Source organism: Rana temporaria, chromosome 13 (assembly GCF_905171775.1).
Source record: "Rana temporaria chromosome 13, aRanTem1.1, whole genome shotgun sequence".
NCBI classification, from domain to species: domain Eukaryota; kingdom Metazoa; phylum Chordata; class Amphibia; order Anura; family Ranidae; genus Rana; species Rana temporaria.
The window spans coordinates 59300174-59320962 of NC_053501.1; the positions used below are offsets into that span (position 1 = coordinate 59300174).

Sequence of the window (20789 nt, forward strand, 5' to 3'; positions counted from 1 at the left end):
CTATTTTGCATATATTTGCAAAAACACTGCTAAGGCAGGGCATCTGTACACAGTTAAGTATATTCAAATGCTAGACAAGCCTTAGAAAAGGTTTTTGTTACCAATTACCGGTATATACCTGAGTAGAGCAAAGCTTATTGTAAGGCATCAGATTTAGACTGAGTTTTAGGTTCTTTGGCAGGAGGCTTTAGTTTGTGACAATTAAATAATCAGTACTATATATAAAAGACACAATGATATTAAAATGACAATGATCACTAGCATTACATACGTCTCAGTCTTTTTTTTTTTTTTTTAACTCGTAAATGCTTGGTATAAATCATATACAATTATGCATAAATGTGCTATTTTTGTTGGTCACTATAAAGAACCCCATCAGGTGTCCCAGTGAAGAAAAATTACTGTATTTAATCGGCATATAACACACACAGGTGTATAACACGCACCTTCATTTTAAAACGGAAGTTTCAGGAAAAAAACATTTTAACATTTTAAATAAAGAACTTTGAAGCAAAATAAGGGTCAGTGCCCATCAATGCAGCCTGATCAATACCCATCTGCAGCCTCACAATTGTCCATCAATGAAGCTTGATTAATGCCCATCTGCATCCTCCCCATTGCCATGAATGCAGCCTGATTAATGCCCATCTCAGGGAGGGGGGCGGGATGAGCTCCCTCAGATTATATACAGCGAGAATCTCCTGTTTACTCGGCGGCCTCTTTAATACAAAGTCCCGATCTGCTTCTATGATAGACAGAACACTGGTCCAAGGAGATGGGACTTCCTCTAACAGAGGTCGCTGAGTAAACCAGAGATTCTTGCTGTATGTAATCTGACGACGCTCATCCTGCCCCCTCCCCGTTCTCTCCGAGGCAGCCCAAATTGCAGTATATACTGTATATAGTAAAGTAGCAGTATATTGTAGGATCACAGTGTTAACATCAGTAAAGCTCTAGTACCCCAAGTGCATTTCTCCTTAGGATAGCACCAATGAACCATGTTACTTTCTATCATTGTCTCTTCTCCACAGAAGAGGAGAGATGCATGTCCTGTGTGTAAGGAGATTTTCCAAAAATTTGGAAAAATATTGTGCTTCTGACTGCCAGAGGCCTTAAGAATTGCACCCCCCAAACATACACACTTAAGTCTCAATGTGAATTTTTCCACTCCATCACACTGTCGGGGCTGGGCTCAGCACTTCCTTCTCTGTGCTGGCAGCTCAGCTGTCAGCCAATTGCCAGCTCCCATCACTCCACAGTGATCCACCTGTTGATGATCCTGCTCGTCAGCTCTGCCTACTTAAAGCCTTCCAGTTCATTTGCTCTTTGCCTTCGCCTGTGTTAACATCACAATAGACTTTCTCCTGCGTTCCTGTTGAAGACCTGCTTGACTGACATTCCCTCTGGCTACAGATCCTGCTTGCTGTACTACTACCTTTATCGCTGGCTCTTGGGCATTGGCTTGGCCGACTACCCGATCCGGTTACTGAACTCTGGCTATGTTTGACTACGCTTACTCTTTTTACCTTTTTATTTGTATTATTCAACAAGTGTGATTTAACTGTACTTCTGTCTCGGTCTGATTCATGGTTTCTGACACACACACAATTGTTTGGAGAATGTAAACCACTCCGGAAAACAATGTGCATTTTGTGTGATGAAATAACTAATGCACCCCGAAACATTTATTGAGTTGATGACTATGCATGGAGAATGGATGTAATATTTTTCAACTTAGAACAATGAAAAATATAAAAAAAACACTCATATGACATCACAAAAAGATCACACAAGCAAATGTATACAAATATAATAATATTAAACAATAAACTAACAGATTATTGCCAAAAACTTACTCTAATGCAGGAGTGCCCAACCTTTTGAATAGCGAGGGCGACTTAAAGCGGTTTAATACCCAATATGATGACTTTTCTTCCTGTGGACAATTGCAGGTTTTATAACCATTTGCTTTAGAGGAATGACTTCTTACCTGCTTGCCTTGCAAGTTATAGGTATATTTGTGGCCAATGACGTAGCCCGCGCATGCGCCATATGTCCAGATTTTCTGGCAAGCAGAGACCCTGCCGGATAAATGCAGTGTCTATGCAGGGGCTGCATCATTTCCTTTTGTCGACATCAGCCCCAACATCCTGTGATGCTTGATGTATGAAAAATAAATATATATATTTTTGAAAGCATTCTTACTTTACAGCATTTGTTCACACCTTTCTAAAACTATTGCACAGTACAATGCACATTTAAAAATGACCACTAATTCCAATAAGAGCTGTTTGAAAAAGAATGGCACTGGTTGATTACAATTTTTTTTTATGAATACACATATAATCTCACCGAAGTTACATCCAGTTCTTGTAACTTAGGCCTCATACACATAGACATTGCGGGCATCCAGTATACTGTGGGCATACTGTGGGCATACTGTGGGCATATTTCTGTGTCCAGGTAAGACAACTGCAGCAAATAGTTGCCCAAAGTAATTAACGGCTGCACAAGGGTATATGCTGTTCTTGCATAAACTTGTACGCTGGCATAAATCCCTGAACGCAGCTTTTATGCACTCAGGGGTTTATGCACTTATGCAATTTTATGCCAGCATGGCATATAGCCGAGTACAGTCATCCATTACTATGAGCAGCTGTCTCTCCCGGGTGCAGAAACATGCCCACAATTTAGGTTGGATGCCTGAAAGCGTTCATGAGGCCTTCGTTTTTAATCACTGGTATATTAATCCATGCTTAATTGTATTTCTGTTTACAGCCACAATGAAATATGTTGATTTTCATTTTTCAGAGCAAAGGCTACATTGTTTTGGTAAACATTTGCGTAGGATTTTAAGCTGGCTGGCAATTGGAAGGTTAATTATACATAGCATTTTTTTTTATCCCTTTGCCCTTCTTAAGGCATCATAAACTAAACAGAAAAACCCTCAATATGTCATAACACATTGCCCTTGACTTCTGAAACCCAGGAGAGCTCAATAGCATTTGGTAGAAACCTATTAGAGGCACTGCTTTATGTCTCCATCCAACCCTAACTAATGACCTGGATGTGTAACAGAGAAGGTTGTGTGGTCCTGTCCTAACACCTGCTGGGAAGCTGACAAGGGTCTTCCCTTCTTGCTCTTTCTGCTTCACCTTTGATTAGAATTAATGACAGTTCCCTGATGTTGTAAGCTCACTCCCCATCCATCTAACAGTCCAGGACAAAGAATAGACCAACACCATTTCCTTATCACACCAATGTAAATAAAAAAACAACTTGTCAGGATGGGTCATCTCAGTAGGAAAACCAGTTAGAAAAACACAAACTTGCTGCCTGATCGGTAAAAGATAAATGTTAGCTATAGCTACAGATGTCCGCAAATGTGTGTATTTTTACAGAGTGACTCAGTTAATGATACTGATGCTTAATAAAATATGTTATCATTTTGTGCAAAACTATTGTTTGCTGTTTACTGCTTTACTAACCTAAAGTTGAAATTAAATCAAAAACGTATTATATTACAGTTCACCAATTTTTCCTTTGTTTTAACCTGATAATCTTGGCAGTGAATCTGTTATTTTTCAACTTCTTTTAAAAGTCCAAGCTATACAGCAAAAGTGGCAGTGTCAGGGGTGCTTACAGTGGTGACCTTTCATTCATGTATGTAAAACCTTTAAGCCAAAAAGAAAAGACATTCCTGTAACTGTTTTAATGTGTTAGTTATCTAAATCTGTTAGTGGATCTAACACTACCATCTTCTTAGATAGACAATGCTTCTTTCTAAAGTAAGTGACTCTAGCGCCTCCATCCAGAGTGGAGACATCTTAAGACAGGAAGCATATTACTGGCCAGATTTCCAGATAAAAAAAGCCTAAAAAAATAGGCGAGGGGGTTGGGTGGGCTGCTCTGATCTCTATGTTTCCGAGAGGTTTTTGAAGATAAAAGAAAAGGCGTTATGGTATAAAGAGATCTACTTTAGGTGCATGATTTAGAGAATGGACCCTACTATGTACCCATACATGTATTATTGTATGTGTTATTTAAAAAAAAAAATACATTCAGCTAGAAGTTTTTAGATCGTTTTCCCTATTCACAGAATAAACATGACCTAGAAAAAAAATGCTATACAATAAAAATATATGGATATAAATTAGTTCAATCTAAGGGAATGAATATAATTATATATGTGTCAAAGTGTTTGTTCACTTTTCTGCACACAAAAAAATGCTATTATTATTATTATTATTATTATTATTATACAGGATTTATATATAGCGCCAACAGTTTACACAGCGCTTTACAACATCAGGGAAGACATTATAGTTACAATACAATTTAATACAGGAATGATCAGAGGGCCCTGCTCGTTAGAGCTTACAATCTAGAAGGGAGGGTGAAGTGGAACAGAGGGTAGTAGATGTGGGGGGTAATCAGGTGGGCAAAGTTAAAATACAGTTGTTAGATGTGGGTAGGATAGGCTTCTCTGAAGAGGAGGGTTTTCAGGGATCCACGAAAAGCTAAAAGAGAAGGAGATAGACGGATAGTTTGGGGTAAGGAGTTCCATAGGCTTGGAGAGGCTCTGGAAAAGTCCTGTAGACGAGCATGGGAGGAGGTGATGAGAGAGCTAGAGAGCAGGAGGTCTTGAGAAGAACGAAGAGAGCGATTAGGTTGGTATTTGGAGACTAGGTCAGCCTATCATCACCAGGGTTTTGCAAAGTACTGTTCAGATTTAAAAAAAAATGCCCCTTTTCAATTGCACAATTGCCCTGAGCTCAAGCTGCTAGAGGGAGAGAGTGCACTGCTCATGTTCAAAGTTTGAATGAGTCAGGAGTCGTGGTTTGGGGCACATCCAATGTTCAGTCCTTTCTGCTGTTTAGCAAAGTGGAAATGGTAGCAAACATCTACAGCTTTACAGTAAATAGACAGGCAGAGCGGGACATAGAGGCAGGCTGGGTGGATTTGCAGCTTGGCTACCTCAGTCCACAAGACCAACTGCCAGAATACCTGGCTCATTATAGAAGGGCTATGCTCACTCACAGGAAGATCCTGTGCTATGAATAATAATAAAAAAAAACTCAGTAGATGGTAAACTGAAAAACTATTAATTTCTGAGAGGATTTACATATGAGACCGCGAGTTGTTCAGTCAGACCAGAAGCCAACTATATGGACTCCAGTGTGGTTGCTTAGATGAGCAGTAGTTTGTTTCTTTGTTTTCACTGCTGAACTGAAGCAGTTGTTTGTTAATGCGGTACATGAAAATAAACGGGGGACCAGTAATCCCACAAAAGGGACTGTTGTACAGTGCCTTTCTGCCAAAGAGCTACCATCTGAGAATGTCCTTTGTCACAATGAGTATAAATATTTTTTTTTGTCATGAAACCAAATATCCAAAACATTCCAATATAAAGAAGGATTTCAAATTCTAAAACCATATTGGCAGCCATAGAGACAAATGTAGCCTCCTTATATCTTCAGTGTAGGTTTTGGCACAGAAATACCAACACTGATACACCCAAAAGCAATATGGCACTGTGCTCTTATAAAGCAAAGTTTTATCACAGGGCAGCAAGAGTTATTAGAAGACATTTTTTTTTATTATAAATGCGAAAATAGCAAGAATTCAAATCATTAGTCCCTGTTTGCACAAACGGATGGATACGGATGGATACAGTTTCTGTTATACCAGTGCTCCGTTTGCTTCGCATTTTCTTGGTAAACACTCAAATGTCTTATTTGACATGATGTACCAATTGAACTCTGAAGAACATAAACATGTACTTTTGTCAGCTCTTTACCTATGCCCTTTTTAGGCTAAATACTATAGAATTGTAGATACTGAGAAAACAAATGTACAGATATTGACTGTGTTTTTGATTGAAGATTATGGGCCAGATCCACAAAGAACTTACGCCGGCGTATCTATTGATACGCCGCGTAAGTTCTACGATGCGCCGCCGTATCTTTGTTTTGTATCCACAAAACAAGATACGCCTGAATGTGGGCTAGATCCGACTGGCGTGCGTCTTAGTACGCCGTCGTATCTTAGGTGCAGATTTACGCTGGCTGCTAGGTGGCGCTTCCGTTGATTTTGGCGTAGAGTATGCAAATTAGCTAGATACGCCGATTCTCAAACGTACGTCGGCCCGGCGAATTTTTTTACGTTGTTTACGTAAGGCTTTTTTCAGGGTAACGTTACCCGTGCCTCTATGAGGTGTACGCAATGTTAGGTATGGACGTCGGGACAGTGTCAAATTTTCCGTCGTTTGCGTAAATCGTTCGCGAATAGGGCTTTACGTAAGTTACGTTCACGTCGAAAGCATTGACTATTTGCGACGTGATTTCGCGCATGCGCACTGGGATACGTCCACGGACGGCGCATGCGCCGTTCGTAAAAAGCGTCAATTATGTGGGGTCATACCAGATTACCATACAACTCGCCCACTCCAAGCCTACTTTGAATTACGCGGGCTTACGCCGGCCGATTTACGCTACGCCGGCGCACATATGGGAGCAAGTGCTTTGTGGATACCCTACGAGCCACTCTGAGTTACGGTGGCGTAGCGCATATGAGATGCGCTACACCCGCCTAAATATATGCCAGTTTTTGTGGATCTGGCCCTATTTCACTAAAACCAAAAATGTTGTTGGCCATAGCTACAAATTAACTTCCTCATTTTGTTTTTTTGGGGAATTTTTTTTTTTATTAAAAGCTTTTCAACTGTACATACATAAAAAAAACATTACAATATACCAAACAAAAAGAAAACAAATCTCCAAAACGGGTAAAAGAAAACAACCCCAAAAGCCTCAGCCAAAGAAAAGAAGAAAGTGCCTGCCACCTAAAAAAATGGTAGCACGGTATGAAGATGATGTACCCATGACTAATGTAGCGCAATCCTTATCCTCAGTACCGCAGATATTCTAGTAGTGCTTAATTCATCCCCAACCCCCCCTCCACCCAATCTGTACACAAGAGCAGTGAATTGCAGAAAGCAGATTGCCATATTGATTAAATAATACATGTAACCAGACCTCAGATGGGGGGGGGTCTACAAGCTCCGATAGCCACTCAATAGCTTAACTCATTGTAAGATAAGAACAGGTGGGAAGACCTTTACAAATGTCTTTGTCAGAAAATATTAATAAGAAGTATTCTAATCGGAAACAGTAATAGTGGAGAGCCAACCCCCCACACTTTATCAAATTTTTTGAAAGCCCACTTATTGAAAATGGTGGCCTTGTACAAAGGGCTTGCTTTATTCCCCAGTGACTTCCAAGCCATCACAGTAGGTGCAGGTGTTTTTTTCCATGAAATGGTGATCAGTTTCCTGGCACAGAACAGTATTGTGAGAAGGGTGCGCATTGCATTAGTAGTGGCTAGGGAATCCAGTAGACTTAACCGTAGAACACTCTTTAGTTAAAGAATCATCCCATAGCATGGCTGGATAATATTTAATGACCTTCTTTTTCGCCCATTGGCACTATTTATTTGGTCTAGCACAGTTTATATATGTACTTATAGCTGAGCAGCATTTATTTATTGGGATCAACGCAGCACCAATCTCTTATTTTATTGAATTGCCCATGGGTAGGTTTTGACCCTTTCGGTGCCTCAAGCAGTTCCACTGTCTATTCCTTTATTCACATTTGGTAGCGCAGGAATAACATTACCACATCCCTAGGTTGAACAGTAATGCAGCCCACATTAAGGCTGAAAGGCATGCCCGAATTGTAATTAATCGAAATAAGTAGGTATTGGGCAAGTGGTCTATCATTTTCAGTTCCGCAATTGGGTCAGTAAAGATCCACGTGCTGTGTCATGCTGCAGTCATTTTATACCAAATTATGTCCATATAACCGAGTCAGGATATGCATAGAATTGCTTCAAATGGGGATTTTTTTGGACGGAACATAATGGAACATGAGTGAGTAACTTGTATAGCGCTACAAATGCGAACCAAATTGCCTCAAGTGGAGACAAAGGCAGGATTGTTAGGACTATACCCTTGGATATTGCCCCAAGAGTTGGTTAACTGATAAGGGGATTTTGGTCCCCTGTACAGCAAGTGGGACCAAGACCTTAAGACAGACGCCTCAAGGGCAACATCATCCTGAGGGGTAGTTAACCAACAATAAGAAAATACTAGTTGCCCAGCCAGGAAGTACTTACAGAAATTGGGCACCGCCAGACCACCCTCCAGACATGGCTGCTGTAAAACTGTACATTTAATATAAAAATTCCCACCCTGCCACAAAAAAGTGGACTTAATCTGATTGTAAGGGCGGAAGGTCTTGATCTTAATGCATTCTATGCATCAAAATTGGCACTCTTTTTTTGTTTATAGTGCAAAAAATAATACAAATACCACCAAAAGAAAGCTCTATTTGTGGGGTGAAAAACGGATGTACATTTTGTTTGGGTACATCCATCGTCGCAAAACCGTGCAATTGTCAGTTAAAGTAACACAGTGCCGTATCGCAAAAACGGCCTAGTAATTAAGGGGGCAAATCACTCCGGGGCTTAAGTGGTTAAAATAATTACAAAACCATCATCCACATACAAAAAGAGAAGGGACAATGTAAATTAAACAGTGTGTGTTTACTATCACTTCAAAGCAGAACATTTCCAACAGCTGAATTTTTTTTGCATGTTGCCTTTGGTTTCGCATTACCCAAGTGTAGCTCTTATCTCATGACAGGGGAAGCAATACTGCAGTACATATTAAAGCATTTTCTTTCAGCTACTTATTCTATAAAATATTAATTACATGGCAACAAGGGTGTGCTGTTTATACAATGTATTAGATAACCGAGTTCCTGCTCGACCCTAAATCAATAAAAGCATGCTCAGCATCAATCATCCTGAATGCCTTCCCTCACTATATTCACATACTACAATAATCATTTCCCCTCATTTCCCTCACCTACAGCATTACCAGAGACAGCGGCCTGCCCATTTGTTACAAACCTGAAATATCCATCAAAGCCAGGAAGGGGTATTCCTTTGTAACATTTTCCCTGATATGGTATGTTTACATGTTTATGTTGTCCAAATCCCAAACATCCATATGCCCTCCACCATTACCAACATAACCAATATGAAACCATCTTTAATTTTGTGCCTTAGTGTATGAAGATGATAAAGGAACATAATTCATTTTTTCAATGCATCCTACCCAGCAAGGTAAAAACAGGAATTTTGAATTATCAATAAAATCAGTTTCCTGGAGTAAAGTACAGGATACAAGATTTTTTTGCCATTAAGCATTGTTATATGCAGCTACCCTCAGTTGACTGGACACTGGCAAAAATGAAAAGGAAGTAGAGGGGACATCTTCTATGTAACCCATCCCACTCTCATCTAGCCTCAGTTTTGTAGAAAGCAATAGTGAGATTATAACAAACAGAGGGTAGGTACCCATGTCCTGTACTGTATTACTAGAAATGTATTTTACTGGTCTTTAACTATGAGACATCCAAAAGCAGCACAACTGAGGGTTAAGCAACACAGCAAACAAATGCCAACAGTTAACCACCTAACATTATTGTTATACAGGATTTATATAGCGCCAACAGTTTGTGCAGCGCCTTACAACATGAGGGCAGACAGTACAGTTACAATACAATTCAATACAGGAGGAATCAGAGGGCCCTGCTCGTTAGTGCTTACAATTTAGAAGGGAGGGTCAAGTGAAACAAAAGGGAATACCTGTGAGGGATGAACTGATGTAGAAAATGAAAATGCAGTTGTTAGGTGTGGATAGGATAGGCTTCTCTGAAAAGGAGGATTTTCAGGGATCATCCAAAAGCTAATAGAGTAGGAGATAATCTGTCAGGTTCGGGTAAGGAGTTCCATAGGATTGGAGAGGCTCTGAAAAAATTGTGGAGGCGAGCAAAGAAGGAGGAGACGAGGGAGCTAGAGAGCAGGAAGTCTTGAGAGGAACGAAGAAAACATATAGGTTGGTATTTTGAGACTAGGCTAGGGATGTAGATAGGGGCTAAATTGTGGATGGCTTTGTAAGTTGTTGTCAGTAAATTCATTTCAAGGAAGGCTCGACAGACTCAGCTTGCATCATCATGCTATGCCCAAAACTGGCACCTGAAGGTCTGAACATCCACCTGGTAAAAGTTAAAGTGTTTGTAACCCTAAAAAAAAAAAGAGAAAGATACTGTTCCCTTATAACAAAATAAACAGCACAGTGCTGTTTGCACGTGCTGGGTTGCAAGGCTGAGGAGGACTCCAAAATTCAGAGATGGCTCCTCACATTTATGTTTGTTTGAGCTAAAATTACAATAGTCAGGAACTGGAAGTCGGTGGCTATACCATTTGACCAACTCAAACATAAACTTTCTTGGCTCATGTTAAATGAACGGTTGATGACAATCTTACATGATAAATTAAAGATAATTGAAAAGGTATGAGATCCATGGATCGGATAGTTAACAAATGATCCCCTGACTGTCACTGGCTAGGTTTCCTCCTGGTTGATATTGACCAGAGCACAGAGTCCTTTCCCTTCCCCCTTCTTTTCTCTTTTGCTCCTTTCTTCCCTTTTTTTTTTGGTTTCCAAACAGCACCCCCCCACCCCCACTTTTTTTGTCTTTTCTCTTCTTTTTGGATTTTGATATTGGGGGCCCGACTGCAACCTTTTGCACTTTTGGGGGTTGGAGTGTCTTCCCGCTACTTGCAAGGGGACACACATTCCTTGGCATGGGGGTCGTACTCTGGGTCCTGTTTAACTGAGTTGATACCATGACTTAGGACATATTGAGATGTTTAGGTTTTACAGTCCGCTTTGGAGATTAACAATGGAGACTGTAGTTAACAGAACAATATTATTATAGATTATGATTACTTGCCTCTAAATTATAAGAGGCAGGTGGTCTCAGGGAGCATAGCCTATTGCAATGCGGAATGTGGCAACAAGTTTTTTGCATTGTACTTATGCAATATTAAAGTTTGACTTCATTTTTGTATGGTATGTTCTTCAGGTTATGGATGCTACGTATTGTTTAAAGTCAATGCAGAAACCTTGATTTTGTTCTGTGAAAAACTTGAATAAAAATTATCGAAATGTTATTTTTGTTTACCCTGTAAATATGTCTTACCTAAAAACGCCAGATTTTTCTCCATCAGTTTTTCTCTCAGAAGCACTTCATGTTCATAGCCAATAGCACTAAAAACACCAGGTGGTTAAGGAAATAAGATAATTGTTGTGAATTTAAACATACATTTATGTTTAGTACACACACACCCCACTGCCCAAGCTTAACATATTTACTATACATAATGATGATGCAGTTGCCTATACATGATGTTTGAGATTATAACCTTTTTAAAGCAAAACTAAACCTTCCTATCCCATACATTCAAGGAACCTGCCATATTAGACCCCTTCCACACTGATGCATTGCTGCAAATGTAGCGCTGTATACCTGTGCATTTGGTGTGGGTACAGTAGCTGCTCTTTCCCATAATGTTCTATCAAGTCTCACAGTTTTGGTGCACTTTCTGAAAGTCATAACCTCTTTAAAATCTGCAGTTGCCATGCTACTGCACGTGATCATTTATGACACCAACAATTTGATTGTTTGACAGCCTGGTTGAAAGCACAAGGAAATGTGACAGTTATTCACAGAGTGAATGTAACTGTTTTTTGGAAACAATTTAAAATCGATACATTTAGTTGCTTTAAATCTATGGTGAACATATGTGTGTGCAGCCTACTGCATTAGGGCAGCCATCACTAAATGGTGGCCAGCGGTCTGAACACAAACAGAGCGGCGCTCCTGTCTGGACCGTCAGGCCGCCACTGTACAGGGCCACAACCCACTACGGAGAGCCTGGCAAATGCAGAGGCAGGTGGAACCCCCTTCCGCCACCTGTAAAAATAATTCATTGGCTCTTTAGCCGCTAGTATTACTTTTACTTTGTAGGTAATAGAAAGCCCTAAAAAAAAAAAAAAGGATCTCAAACATTGCTGCAGCGATCACCGAAATATCACCCTTCACGTGTGTGGATATTTAGAAAACGCATGGCAGACAAAAAGTGGTTAAATAAGACCTTAAGTTGTTTGTCTGAGGCACCTTTAAATTGCAGGGCCTCATCCACTGAAATCATATGCCATTTTCAAGTAAACGCACTTTCCATGGGGTATTGTTGGCAGGCACAAACATATTAGCAATGTCAGCCCAGTCTGTGTGCAAAACAGGAGGTACAGGAAACTACTGAGGATGTTGTGGTGGACGCCATGATCCAAATCATGTAACTTTTGGAGAAGAGGACTCAGGAAGCAGAAAATTCTAACTAGTAAAGATAACTTACAAAAAAATTCATGAAGGCTTTTTGGGTCCGAGATAAAATCTGACCCTGGGGTTCTTCAGGAGTAGACTCCTCAGATGAGTCCCCTCCTTCAATTTATTCCTTATTTACCTCGTCCTCCACTGATTCCTCTTCCATTGATAGGGAAGAAGGAGGAGAGTGGAGGGTGCTTCCGTGTGCGATGAAGGCAGCCCAAACTGGAAAGTATTCTAGAAAGGTGCTGCTGTGCCTCAGCAATGGCATATGAGAATTCCTCCCTTGTCACAAAGTAACTAAAGGAATGTGCTCCAGAAGTAGTGTAAATACCAGATAATTGGAGAGAGAAAGATCCACATGGAACACACTGACCCCTAGGGGATACATTGCACAGAGGTCTGTGTCCAGGTTCCTACATACAGGTATTTGGGACCTCACACCCCTTACATGCCCACCTCTCTGCCGTCGCTGAGACATGGCATGCTGACATGTATACAGGTATTCTTGCTGGGAACAGTGGTCCAAGTCACCTGAAAAGGCACTAGACCGATAAGCACCAGTTACCCCAGAACACTAGCCAGTGCTCCTCCCCTGCCCCACAAGTAAAAGGGGTGAGCTTCTCAATGCTTGCTGAGACTTGCAGTTACACAAGAAATGCTCTGCTGCAACCTGTAGTCCCACAAGGAATGCTTGGTTGCGACCTGTAGTCTCACAAGGTACCACTCCTGCTGCGGCTGTCCCCAGAACATGTTCATTCAAAATGGTCCCCGCCAGAGAGTGTCATGAATATCAGGTACAACCACTTGAAGATGGCAGAATAACCCTATTGTAGAAAAGATGAAGATACCCTGTGTCCTGGGATATACAATAAGGAAAATGTTATGTAAATCTGTTGTAAAATTTCTTACCTGGAAATCCTACAGGAAGTGCAGTTACTGGTCTGGGCTTAAATAATCTTTTAATTTCTACTTTTTGTAGCCACAATGGAAATAGCTAAAGACTGGATTTCCCCCGACCCTTCTATTAAACAGGCCTGGATTGGTGTAGTCAATTTATTCTTATGGAGAACTACACAACATATATATATATATATATATATATATATATATATATATATATATATATATATAAAGCCAGAGGTCAACTAAAGAGACATCATTCTATTTGGGATGTATGAATAAAGAAATAATATTATTCCTGTGTACACCAGCTTCTTTTTCTAATTATTTATTTAAAACCATATCTCACCAGCGACCTTATACAAGTGAGATAACAGTAAAAGCCAAATCCCAGCAACATCATTGACAAGCTATGCAAATGAGTCTACCATTCTGCGATGTAGAAAAAGTGAACTCTTCCAATATTTGGCCTTTCTCTCAGAGCGTTTCACTGTTCAGCTTAAACTATCATTTCTGGTTAAGGTCAGTGCTAGCATGGCTCGCAAGGGGGTAGTGGGCAATTAAAAATAGTATAATGGGAAAGAAAGAAATGAGAAAAAAAAGGGAAGGCGGTGGAGGGTATAGGGAGGGACAGGGCACCATGTAGGGTTCCATGCCATGGTCACACACAGCCAGCAGCATCCAGAAATATTTATGTTTCTCCCATCATGTGTGAACATGTTCTACACCAGCCTCTATATTTGGATAATGCGCTGCATTTGGTCCTTCACCTACCCGATTAGGATATTCTCTGGTATTAATGCTAATCTATGTCATTGACACCTCGCATTGTTGTACTGAACTGTTTGTATAGTTGTACTCCTTCTGCTGAATATTGGTGTACTGTGTAAATAACCTGTATTCACGGCTCCCCCTACTATTTGCGGTTTTTGGTCATTGTGAAAAATCATTGGAAAACCTCGAATAAAAATATTGAATAAAAAAAAAAAACGTTAATTTAAAAAAAGATATCTAATGCCGCGTACACATGACCATTTTTCATGATGTGAAAACTGACTTTTTTTTTTAATGTCATTAAAAACGATTGTGTGTAGGCTCCAGAGCATTTTTCATGACGTTTTGCATTAAATATTTAGAACATGCTCTATTTTTTTCGCGGCGTTTTTCACTTCGTAAAAAATCGGCGTGTTTATGTTTTAACGATGTGAAAAACATGTGCATGCTCAGAAGCAAGTTATGAGACTGGAGAGCTCGTTCTGGTAAAAGTAGCGTTTGTAATAGCGTTTGTCACGCTGTAACAGACTGAAAAGCACGAAGACTGAAAAGCGCGAATCGTCTCACCAAACTTTTGCTAACACCAAATCAGCAAAAGCAGCCCCAAGGGTGGCGGCATCCGAATGGAACTTCCCCTTTAAATGTCATCGTACGTGTTGTACGTCACTGCGCTTTGCTCGAGCATTTTTTTTTCACGATCGTGTGTAAGCAAGGCTTAATAAGAATCGGGTTAAAAAAAACATTGTTTTTTCTAGACCATTAAAAATGGTCGTGTGTACACTCAGGGCATGCCTTAATTACAATGTTTTCCATAAATATTCAAATAATTTTAAACCTGGAAGAAAGCTCGCAAAATCAAAATCAGTAGAATGTAAGCCCCTTCAAAAGAGATACTTTCTGAATAGAATTTAAACATGTAATTTACAGTAAAAATGTTATACAAAATATATCTCTTATTAAATTTTATCAAATCAAGGACACAAATGTAATACACTGGAAGTAGGGCTGCAACTAACAATTATTTTATTAATCGATTTGTTGGCAGAGTATTGTTTCGGTTTATCGGTTAATCAGATAAAGCCTCAAAAACATTTTGGTGTATAATTTCATTATAATGTACAGTTTATGGTTGGAGAACAAAATATCGAATCCACTCTGAGAATAACAGACAGAAAAGATGTATATACTTACAGAGGTTGAATCTGGTTCATATCATCAGGCTCAGAAATCAAAAGTTTTATTTAAAAATACCTAAAACACTGTTTTGAAGATTTTCAGACAGAAAATATATTGTTATGCATGTCAGAATCCTTGTCATCGGCAGGCAGCTTGATACAAGCTACCTGGGCCTGCTGTCACTTATGTTGACCATACACAAATTATTTTTACCTTCTAAAACTTTCATTTTAAGAACATTCCTTCAATTTCCTAAACGTTAGTAGGGTCAAATCGATGTTTGTTCTCAACCACAGTGGAGGGACATCTCGAAGGATCAGAATAGAAAACTTTTCTCAATCTAATGACTTTTCGGGCAGTGCATGTGGTTTTTGTTCAGAAATGCATGCATTCAAAAATGGAATGTTAAAAGCAAGTGAAATTGTTGAATGACATTCAATGAATCTACTAAGAATATTCGTACGAATATTCTTGTCCAAAAATCGATACATGTATGGCCAGCATAAGACATTTAGTAGCAGCAATATGCTTTTTTTTATCACTTGTCCTAATGGGGTTAAAAAAATAAAAAATAATTATCCCTTTATAGTATAAAATCAGAAAATACAGTAATCACTATTTTAAGAGGTTAATTTGTACTGTGAAATGGGGAAAGTAATTATAGATATCTATATATAGATATACATATAGATATATAGATATATAGAATTCTATATATAGATATATATACACAGTACATCTTAAATATATAGAATAAAAAATATACCCAGAAGTCAGATATATGGGGTATTTTAACTGGGAATCAAACATGAAGCTATATGAAGGGTGGTGGGGGAATATAAATCTTTTATATTAAAGTAGTACTAAAGGCTGAGACTTTTTTTAATGGATATAATCATTTTAACTTTAATGTGCAATAATGGTAAAATTTTATTGTACTGCCTTATATTAGCTACAGTCTATCCGCCTCCAGCTTCTCTAGGTTCAGATGCTGCTCTCCCTGTACAGAGCCCTTAACCACTTCAGCCCCGGACCATTTTGCTGCTCAATGACCGGGCCACTTTTTGCGATTCGGCACTGCGTTGCTTTAACAGACAATTGTGCGGTCGTGCGACGTGGCTCCCAAACAAAATTGGCGTCTTTTTTTTCCCACAAATAGAGCTTTCTTTTGGTGGTATTTGATCACCTCTGCGGTTTTTATTTTTTGCGCTATAAACAAAAATAGAGCGACAATATTTTTTTGGCGGCGATCAGCGGAAATGCGACCTTATGGCGGACACTTTTGACACATTTTTGAGACCATTGGCATTTTTATAGCATCAGTGCTATAAAAATGCATTGATTACTGTAAAAATGCCACTGGCAGGGAAGGGGTTAACACTAGGGGGCGAGGAAGGGGTTAATTATGTTCCCTAGGTGTGTTCTAACTGAAGGGGGGGTGGGACTGACTAGGGGAAATGACAGATCGCTGTTCATACATTGTATTAACAGACGAACAGTCATTTCTCCCCCTGACAGGACCCAGTTCTCTCTCTGTAACGAGCAATCGCGGGTGCCTGGCGGTTATCGCGCCCGCCGGCACCAGGGGCGCCCTTAATGGCTGGAATGCGAAATTACGTATAGCTACGTGATTTCGCGCAGCCGAGCAGACCTGCCGCAGTATAACTGTGGCCGCTGGTCGGCTAGTGGTTAAAGTGATTAAAAAAAAACTTGTCATGCTTACCTGCTCTGTGTAATGGTTTTGCACAAAGCAGCCCCAATTCTCCTCTTCTGGGGTGCCCCGCTGGCACTTCTGGCTCCTCTTTTGTCCAGAGTGCCCCTATAGCAAGCTGCAAAGTATAGTATAGAGTGCCTCTACAGCAAGGAAAAAAAAACTTCTGCCTTTAGAATAACTTTTCAATTATTTCCTTCTCCTGACCAGGACTATATGCCCCATAAAGTATTGCTCCTCATACATTCACAATTTCTTAGGCACTTACTGACATGCATGGAGGATGTACTGCGTTTTATGTGTGCTGCACTGTATTTTATCATATGTAAACAAATAATGTATTCTGTATGCAGGCCAACTAATCAGCTGACCAACAAATCGATTATGAAAAAAGTTGACAACGATTAGTTGATTCAGCCCTAAATATAACAATGTACACTTTTGAAACCCAGTAAAATTGACTACCTGCAGGGCCTGCATACGTACACATACTTCCCTGTATATGATATCACTAAATCGTCAAATAGTTATATCGGCCCAATCATCAGATATTCCAGTGTATGGTGATGTGATGTCTTTAGCCCTACCCACAAAAAGTGCACATAGTGCTAAAGGATGTTGAAAATGATGTTGTATATCAAAAGCTGTCAAGACCTTAGATGCCCGATAACGCTTGTACCATTAGTGGCAGTGATATACAGCAGAGGATACCCTACCAGAGTTGCATGTATGAGACTTCCTATAATGTGCTTAACCACTTAAGGACCGCCTAACGCCGATATACATCGGCAGAATGGCATGGCTGGGCACAATCACGTACCTGTACGTGATTGTTAAATGCCCAGCCGTGGGTCACGGGCGCGAAGCTCCGCAACCGCGGGACCCGCAGACCCGATCACCGCCGGAGTCGCGCGATCGGTCACAGGAGCTGAAGAACAGGGAGAGGTGTGTGTAAACACACCTTCCCCGTTCTTCGTGTGGCGCTGTCATTGATCGTCTGTTCCCTGATATAGGGAAAGGCGATCAATGACGTCACACGTCCAGCCCCGTCCCCTACAGTTAGAAACACATATGAGGTCACACTTAACCCCTTAGAGCCCCCTAGTGGTTAACTCCCGAACTGCAATTGTCATTTTCAAAGTAAACAATGCATTTTTATAGCACTTTTTTCAGTGAAAATGACAATGGTCCCAAAAATGTGTCAAAATTGTCCGATGTGTACGCCATAATGTCACAGTCACAAAAAAAATTGCTTATCGCCGCCATTAGTAGTAAAAAACATTAATAATAAAAATGCAATAAAACTATCCCCTATTTTGTAAACGCTATAAATTTCGCGCAAACCAATCGATAAACGCTTATTGCGATTTTTTTTACCAAAAATAGGTAGAAGAACACGTATCGGCCTAAGCTGAGGAAAAAAAAACGTTTTTTTTATATATATTTTTGGGGGATATTTATTATAGCAAAAAGTAAAAAATATAGATTTTTTTTCAAAATTGTCGCTCTATTTTTGTTTATAGCGTAAAAAATAAAAACCGCAGAGGTGATCAAATACCACCAAAAGAAAGCTCTATTTGTGGGGAAAAAAGGACGCCGATTTTGTTTAGGAGCCACGTTGCACGACCGCGCAATTGTCAGTTAAAGCGACGCAGTGTCGAATCGCAAAAAGGGGCCTGGTCCTTTACCTGCATATTGGTCCGGGTCATAAGTGGTTAAGGTGTTTGCAGCTGAAGTGTCAGTGGTGTGGTTATTATGTTTATTTATTCTACCTTAATTTTTATCTAAACATAAAATTATTACAGAAACTGCCTGGCTAAAATTACAATTCTGGGCAGTTCTGGAGCAGAAAAATAAAAATAGACAGGTTCTCAGAAAGTGAAGGAGTGAGAGTGGGGGGGGGGGGGGGGGGAGAAGGTAAGCAGAGGACGAATACAAACAGGGAATAAAATGAGAGCTTCAAAGTGATTTCCTAATGCGATAGTGGCCGAAACACTTAGTGATGGTCTATAATGTTACTACCTGTTATTGATGGATCCCGCTGACCAGCAGGCAAAACTTGTAAATAATCTCGCAGGCCATTTTCCGCCCAGTGAAAAACTGAGGCCCGGCTTCCCGTAATCCTCAGAAGCCTTCCTGTGAAACAGCCCCCTGCCATTTGCAAAGAGCTTGTCTCTGCGCTTCACTCTGTGCATATATAATTAGAGAGTTATATTTAAAATCAATACACAATCCTTCAAAAGACATTATGCTTTTAAAACCTTAAACTTCCAATTGATTTTTAACTATTTTATGTGCCCTGGAATTAACATGTAATTTCTGAAAACTTTCGCCCTGATATAACACTTCCACATGGCCATAAGTCACAGGGCGCGTGTGGCTCTGGTACTCTGTGCCAACAAAGGCCGTACAGGGACCACACCTCCCGGTTCTTGGCTGAAGACACGAGCCATTTCATTGCTTATCACAGAGCTCAAAGCAGCCAAACTGTACACTTACTTGAATGTGGAATTTGCATTAGCCACTAGGATGCATTGTCTGTATGCAATTTCACCCCAAGAGTATTTTCGCTTTTGGTTTTCTTTTTAAATAGACTGGCTTCTTAACCCCTTCCATACAGGGCATTTTCACCCCCTTCCTGCCCAGACCAATTTTTAGTTTTCAGCGCTGTCGCACTTTGAATTGCGCGGTCATGCAACACTGTACCCAAATGAAATCTTTATGTTTCCCCCCCCACAAATAGAGCTTTCGTTTGGTGGTATATGATCTCTGCGGTTTTTATATTTTGCGCTATAAACAAAAGAAGAGCAACAATAAAAAAACACAATATTTTTTAATTTGTGATTTAATAAATATCACAATTTAAAAAAATATATATATATTTTTCCTCAGTTTAGACCGATACGTATTCTTCTACATATTTTCGGTAAAAAAAAACGCAATAAGCGTATATTGATTGGTTTGCGCAAAAGTTATAGCGTCTACAAAATAGGGGATATATTTCTGGCATTTTTTTTTTTTTACTAGTATCGGCGGCGATCTGCGATTTTTATTGTGACCGTGACATTGCGGCGGACACATCGGACATGTTTTTGGGACCATTTACATTTATACAGTGATGAGTGCTATAAAACTGCACTAATTACTGTGTAAATGTGACTGGCAGAGAAGGGGTTAACACTAGGGGGTGCTGAAGGGGTTAATACGTTACCTAAAGTGTGTTCTAACTGTAGTGGGAGGGGACTGACAAGGGGAGGAGACCGATGTGTGTTCCTCTGTACTGGGAACACAGCATCAGTCTCCTCACCTCTGATAGGAGGTGGATCTGTGTGTTTACACACAAAGATCTTCACTCCTTTCGTGATCACCGGCAATCACGAGCAGTGCCGCCGGCGCGCGCCCTAGACTGCTGGGAAGAAAGGATGTCATATGACGTGCACCCGGATCGAGGGAGGGTTCCTGCTGGCGTCATTTTCTAATGGCCCGGTAAGGAAGAGGTTAAATAAAAGTACAGTAACCTACCCCAGATATTAAAAATTCAACTTTCACTGAACATAAAATGACTACTTGTTATGGGTACTGTGTTTTGTATATAACTATTCTTACACTGCTTTATTGAATAATCCTAAAGCTGTGTTATATGGAGAAGTAATAACCTGCATCCATACAACTTTGGAGAGTGCGCCTGGAGCCAAATGAGCATATTTATACTCCATGCTCCTGGGCACAGCGCAAAATAGTGTCAACTACAAAGCAATTGTCCTGGCCTAATGCAAGTGTAAATGCTCACTGCCATATTAACCAGCTCTGAATGCCCCTTTATATAAGAAGCCAGCATCTAAGATTCCTAACGTACACACGGTTGGTCCATCGGTTAACCGATGAAGCTGACTGATGGTCTGATGTGCCAGCACACCATCAGTTAA

The 20789-nt window shown here is 40.1% G+C and overlaps 1 protein-coding gene across 7 annotated transcripts in view; it reads right to left on the minus strand.

Annotated features, from left to right (window-relative positions):
* CDIN1 (CDAN1 interacting nuclease 1) overlaps positions 1-20789 on the minus strand; it is a 482433-nt gene that overhangs the window by 212575 nt on the left and 249069 nt on the right. For all 7 annotated transcript variants that reach the window (XM_040333849.1, XM_040333848.1, XM_040333850.1 and 4 more), the window contains one exon: positions 11115-11182. In XM_040333849.1, coding sequence (XP_040189783.1) covers positions 11115-11182 — 68 coding nt within the window. The remainder of the gene's footprint in view (positions 1-11114; positions 11183-20789) is intronic.